The sequence below is a fragment of the Meleagris gallopavo genome, chromosome Z, assembly GCF_000146605.3.
Source record: "Meleagris gallopavo isolate NT-WF06-2002-E0010 breed Aviagen turkey brand Nicholas breeding stock chromosome Z, Turkey_5.1, whole genome shotgun sequence".
Taxonomy (NCBI): Eukaryota; Metazoa; Chordata; class Aves; order Galliformes; family Phasianidae; genus Meleagris; species Meleagris gallopavo.
The window spans coordinates 65927006-65933933 of NC_015041.2; the positions used below are offsets into that span (position 1 = coordinate 65927006).

Consider the following 6928-nt stretch of genomic DNA (forward strand, 5'->3'; position numbering starts at 1 on the left):
ATATACTAATCCACTCAAATCTCTAACTTCCTATTGTGATTGGAGAGCATATCTTCTTAATTTCCTGAAATGAGTGATGTTTTCATCGTTTGTAATCTGGTGAAGTCTTAGATTGCTTTAGACTGTGTTTAGGCAAAAATGAACTTCCACATAAAAAATAAAGTACTCTATTTTCTGACCATTTTGTACAGAAACATTCTGTGTGTTCATTAAATTGTTTAATGGAAGAATGAAGGTAATAAATATACATAAGTTTCTTCCATCTTATGTTTAAAAGTAGAAATTTTTAAAGACAAAAATTGTAAAATAAGGCTAGTCTTTATATTCAAATCACTTTATACATGAGCTGCTGCAAAGAGGGCTTCATGGTATCCTGGGATGCATTAGGCAAAGTATTGTCAGCAGACTGAAATAAGTGATGCTTCCCCTCCACTTAGCCCTGGTGAAGCCTCGGCTCTAGTTCCTGTTCCAGTTCTGGGTTTCTTCTTACAAGTGCAACGTGAACATACTGGAGAGAGTCCAAAGGAGGGCCATGAAAATGATGAAGGGATTAGAGTATGTGTTCTATGGGGAAGAGCTGACAGAGCCTTCAGTCTGGAGAAGGCTCAGTGGCAGGTCTTACCAGTGTGTATTAATACACAAAGAAAGCAGCAAAGAGACAGAGCCAGGTGGGTTTGTGTGGTTCCCAGTGGCTGGACAAGAGTCAATGACACTAACTGGAACACTAGAAGTTCTCTCTGATTATCAGAAAACACTACTTTACCATGTGGATGTTAGAGCACTGGCACAGGTTGTCCACAGAAACTCTGGCATCTCCCTCCCTGGAGATACTTGAAAGCCATCTGGGCAGCCTGCTGTAGGTGTCCCTGCTTAAAGCACAGGGCTGGACCAAATGACCTCCAGAGATCCCTGCCAGTCTCAGCCATTCTGGCATTCTGTGAGTATAGGTAGCCATTGCTATCACATGGATATTTGTATTCCCTTCCATGAGTTTATTGTTTTCTGTTCTGTTTGATCCCTGTTCTTCACTCAGAGTATGTTTTCTGCTTTTCCAGGACAAATAAAAGGCATTGTACTTTATATGATGGTCAATCTTGCAGTCTCTCAGGAGTGTGTCATATTCCAATGTCAGAGCCATTCTGCACTAAAACCAGAGAGGTTAGTGAATTATAAAGATGTTTTTTAAAATGTTGTATTTTATGTTATGTTTATTTGTTATTTATAGTACAGTAGTCTAATTAGCCACTATCAGAATATGGAGGTGATCTCCATCTCTCCCCCCCATACTCAGCACTGTTGATGCCTCAGCTCTAGTGCCTGGTCCAGTTGTGAGTTTCTTCTTACAAGGGCAACGTGAACATATTGGAGAGAGTCCAAAGGAAGGCCATGAAAATGATGTTGCTGTTATTCACATAAATGTTGAAGAAGAATGTAATTGGAAGGCATGGAAAGTAAAAGATCTTTGATTATTGGAGCTAGTATAGGTATGTGGAACACTCTAAAAAGACAATTGGCATCCTAGATTTCAGAAGGGTTAAAATCTTTTTTGTCGTATAACAGGCAAAGAGAACCTGTATGAACAAAGTTGGAAGACAGATTTAGGAATTAATTCCTTTTCATGCTGAATGAAACAGCATCTGTGGCTGGGGCACTGTATGTATTTAACGTACAAAGAATTAAGAGCAGTACTTCAGCGTTCACAGAAGTGCCAATATTGCATTTGTGCTTTTGTGCATTGTAGCATTTGGTAGTGGAAGAGAGTGAAGAGTTTGTTAACGTGATATTAAATGCAGACACAAACCAAATTACAGTTGTCTTTTATTAAATTTTGCTTTCTTTTGTTTAATGGCTCCAGGATTTTCAAATGTCAAAAAACACTTAGACTAAATATTGTGATATTGCTGTTTTTCTATACAATTAAAACCTTTCAGGAAAGTGTGAATCTATGACTAAATATACCTTCTCATTGTATTCTTAAATCGGAGGAAAAAGGAAAGTGAAGATTGAATTCAGTGTTTTGTGCTTTTGTGGAATGGTCTGATCAGAAGCTGCAGGGAGTCACATTCTCAAGGAGGGAGACCAGGAATCTGCAGAATTAGTCATATCCATCCAACAGGTTTACTTTCTATGCAGCCAGTTACTACACTGAGCAGCTCAAAACTGAGTTATGAAGCAGCTGGCTCAATCTGTACCCTAAGCATGTACAAATGTTCATACTGCTAGCTATTCTGCTTGTCACCAATTCACTTTGCTGCCATTATAGGTTATTTTTATTAATTAGACAGGAAACAGTGTGGCTTTAAGATTTCCACCAGTGGGTCCATAGCATTGTTAGTGGAATAACATTTAGCATGCTAGGAATGCAATGAAGTAAAGATATTTTAGAGCTGAAGAGGAAACAGTCACGTTATACGGTGCCTACACTAACCTCCTTATGCTGGGCTGCAGACAGTACAAAATACTTTGAATTTTTCAAGCATCAAGAGCTTACCCACATGCTGTTACCAAAAATTAGTTGGCACATAGTTGCTTACTGACTTTGAGCATGATGTCGTGCCACAAGACACACAAGTTGTTTATTGAGTATGTTTTATATAATGGATTAAAAAACGCTATTACTGAAATAATTGGCTGCACATCACACTATGTTTTTTTGTTGTTTTTAAAAAGTTTAAGTGGACATAACTAATTGCCTGGCGTTGCAAGAAACATACATCAGGTTTTCATCTGATTGCTGGATAGCTATAAAGAATGCTCTTTGGATATTAATTTTTGCCAAAGAAATGCTCCTTTTCAGAAAACAAACATTTAGGTACTTTCCAGTCTGACACGTGCTGATTATCTCATTAGCCTGCGCATTTTAATCAGCCTAACAGATGTTTTAAATGAACATGTGGTTTTGAGCTGTTGTAGAGCCTGAAAAGAGATACCAAATAAAAGTGATCTTTTTTTTTTCTGGAAATGTTCCTGAAATTGTTGGGAGCCCATTTTATCATAATTCAGAGAAACATCATAGCTAAATGCACCAATAATAATACCAAAACAGCTATGTTGTGGGCTAATTAAGGAATTTATATAAAAAATCTGAAAAGTTTTTATTAAATTGTATTTCTGCAAATATGTAGAACTGTTCCGTTTTATTTGTCTTACACACCATAAATCAAATGAGAATTGGAAAGTATCTACCATAGGCTGCTTTGGTTGTTACTACTTTCAGAAACTCACGGCAGCATCTTGCAAGGAGTTAAGTGGTAGCTTCGTATAGAGTTTTGTGGAAATTCTACCCAGCTTCTCTTGTTTAAGTCAAATCACAAATGGAATTGTTTATTGATTTATTAACGTAATTAATAGGCAGTTGATGAATTTCACATTTGGAATCAGCGTAAGGAGTAATTAGCAACAGCATGTTAATAAGCACCTACTAAGTTCTATGAGTCCTTCTGTAGCTAGTCTCCCAAATCTCTCTTTTATGCTGTCTACATGCATTCATACAGCTGCATGCACAAACACCCTTCCCCACTCTTTTCTCAAGTAGAGGTTTGCCTATTTATCTCCCTGCTGAAGGAGATATGGGATTTGTGAGATGTGAAGCAGTGTATCAAGAGAGTTACTTGCTTCTCCCAACATTGGCATGTCTTTGTTTTGCAGGTTCTTATTGAGACTGCAAAGAAACTTGGGCTCCAGTGTCATTCCAAGGGGACAATGATCACCATTGAAGGACCACGTTTCAATTCTCGAGCGGAAAGCTTGATGTTTCGTAGCTGGGGAGCAGATGTTATCAACATGACAACAGTGCCTGAAGTGATTCTTGCAAAAGAAGCTGGAATGAGTTATGCAAGTATCGCTATGGCAACAGATTATGACTGCTGGAAGGAGCATGAAGAAGCAGTGAGTGAAACTTTTTGCCTCTAGGTTTTGTCCAGAGGGGTCTGGATGAGAACCTGTGTGTAGCTTTTGACAGAGGTCACGTACTGAATTGAATCTGATATTAGTATCACTGAGTTTTTCTGGAGTAGCGAGTGTTAAAGCAGGAACAGAATGTTGTGACTTCACTCATTTCTATGAACTTGCCTTACTGTTAGCAAACAGTTTACCTCCTTGTGTCTAAATCAGGAGTTTGTATGCATGATGTTGCCGTGAACTTATGTTCTATAATTGATTTGTTATTTTTTTCTTTTGCAGCTTTGTGCAAAAGCATATGTCTTGTTTAGTTTGTTTTCTCATAGGATACAACTGAGCGGCAGCTATGAGTGGGTAACTTCTCCTGGTAGCCTATTAAATCATGCTCATCGTAGAAAAGAACAGTACAGCTTTACTGCTTGAGAGATAACAGTTAACTTAGTCAAACACTTGATAATTAGTGTCAGTAACTAAAAATTCTGTTTCAAATTTTATTATGCAAATAAAGTCTTTCCCACTTGCAACATCCCCGTACGGTATTAATAAATCTTAATTTATTAAATACAGTCTCAGTGTTGCCTCTGTTTTCTACAGAGCTGTTTGAACATGGATTGAGCAGAGCTTCAAAAACAGCAAAATAGAGATAGTGTAGATTTTTATGGAGCCAGCAGCTCTTGGAGAATACAGTTCTATAGTACTGAAGTACAGTAGCTGATACAGCTTAGCTCACTTAACGTATTTATTGTTCTTAAGATGGATTGCTGACTATCTAAAATATTTTTTTATCTTCTAATATTCATAAAAATTCAAAAAAAATCAAGTATTTGGTTAAAACTCATGTATCTGTACTGTGCTGCAAAAAAGACATCCATGTGACATTTTGTTTAAAGTTCCTGTGGTATACAGAAAACAAACTTCTCTGCAATTACAATTCTACAGGGGTTTTGTTTACTGTTTTGTTCACCTAGCTTTTGATTTTTCTTTTTTTTTTAGACAACCGCTATCTAGATATGTTAATTTTTGTTTATTGTTATTATGATGCATAAATATGGCTAGAAAGCAGGTGTTTTCTTCACTGGTGACACTACTTCTAGTGTGTTTAGATGAAAAGATTCTTTTTTTAAGTACAAAGTTCACAGAATCAGAAGGTAAAAAACACAGTCAAAGGTACAGTCACAGGAAAGTTCTTACTAGCTAGAAGGATCATGGCACTTTAAGATACGTACTGTGCTTTTGTCTGTGCTCTACATTTTGCTTAGTTTGGCTGGAGGCTTAAAATTTGTGCCCTGAAAATTGAGAAATGCCCTCAATTCTGTTGTATTTCTAGGTTTCAGTGGATAAAGTTTTAAAGACGCTGAAAGAAAATGCAAACAAGGCTACTAGCATCCTGCTGAGTGCTATACCTCAGATAGGTTCCATGGAATGGACAGACACCCTGCACACCCTGAAAGTAAGTACATGGAGGTCAGTTACTACTGGGGACAATGCAAACATACTGACATTTATTACATGTTCCCAAATGTTTCTGCTTAAATTGTAAATTTTTAGAGTGTGTGCTTTGACAAATCCAATCCACTTAAAATGGGCAAATAAATTCATTAAGAACCTTGCAAGCTTTGTTTTGAAGATCTAGCTTCAATTTTAGCTTCAGTTTCATAGGAAATACTATAGAACTTCAAATGTTTGAGGGTTTGAAATCCTACCCATTATAGCATAGGTAAGATTCTGGATAAGTGTACAGATTGAAAACCTTTACCTGTGCTCAGCTTTAACTTAGAACAGTGAGACAACTGGGAAAGATTGGACCACATCGAAGATACTACATCCGCTTCAGTTTGTAGGAGAGGAGTTTGTTGCAACATATGGGTATTAGCCAGTTTGGTGTTATTAAAACCATGTTCATTCACATGCTTTCCAGATCCAAAGTGCATGAAAAAAAGAGTGGAAAAGAATACATTACAGAAGATCTCGGTAAATGAATTTTTAGGTAGAATTTTTTTGTAGATAAGGATTCATTTTTACATTTACATTAGACAAGAATTTGTTTTTATGTTTTACATTATTGCAGTTTCAGTGGAGTGCTTGAGATTCCTTTCTGGCTATAGGGTAGAGTAAGAGAACGGTGTTAAAAATAGTTTGGATGTCCATCCGACTTCTCAACAGGGTTTTTGTGACGCATGAGTACTTCTGACAGTGTTAGGGTGTGCAGCATGAGAGGAACTGAGAGTTACATTGGGATGGTATGGCAGATGGGGAAGGAGAATCTGTATGTGAGGAAAGCAAACAGAAGAGGGCCACAGAGAGCTGTATCAGTGGGCGCAGCAGCCTGAAAAGGAGGAAGCCTTTTAGGGAAATGAAGGAATCCAATCTCCGATGACTCTCTCAACTTCCAGGTTCTTTCTTTGTCTTTAAAGAAACTTTTAGTTTCTTTACAGTAGTAAATTTGCTGAAGTTTGAGTGAATAAGACAGAAAAAAATAGGCATAAATCATTCTTTTTATGTCACCCTGAAACTAAATTATCAACAGAACTGCCAGTATTAGTAAAATCATCGGTGTTCTGATGGAGATAAAAATTGATTTTTTTTTTCCAATCTGGTTCTCTGGTCAGTGACTGTCACATGTACTTTTAATTAATGTCCTAAAAGAAAGTCACGTTAAGTAAAATTTCCTGTGAACTCATTTCAGCATATTTGAACAGGCCAGGTTCCACCAAAATCCTTGAAATTAGTGTTTTGCTGATTCTTAACTAGGCAATGTAGTCTTTTTTAGGAGACCTTGGGTTATGTTTATCACTCTTCCTCACCCAAGTTCCAGTTATCTGGAACAGGTGTTAGTTATTTTTCGTGTCCCCTCTACACATTTGTGAGAGACAATAGGCTTTTCCCATTTTCCTTTTGCAGTCTTTGAGAAGTTGTCTTGAATGGATAAGATAGACAGCAGAACCAGACCTTCTCCCCTCTAATTACAGAAGACGTTTTCAGAGGATTAAGCTGCACTTTTGTTTAATACAGATCCGTACTTATTTAA

At 37.2% G+C, this 6928-nt stretch overlaps 1 protein-coding gene across 1 annotated transcript; it reads left to right on the forward strand.

Moving 5' to 3' along the window:
- Window positions 1-532: 532 nt before the first annotated feature.
- MTAP (methylthioadenosine phosphorylase) lies at window positions 533-6928 on the forward strand. Its single transcript, XM_010726235.2, has 4 exons — window positions 533-668; window positions 992-1158; window positions 3649-3888; window positions 5228-6928. The coding sequence occupies exons 1-4, from the start codon at window positions 533-535 to the stop codon at window positions 5438-5440; spliced, it is 756 nt and encodes a 251-aa protein (XP_010724537.2). The 3' UTR covers window positions 5441-6928.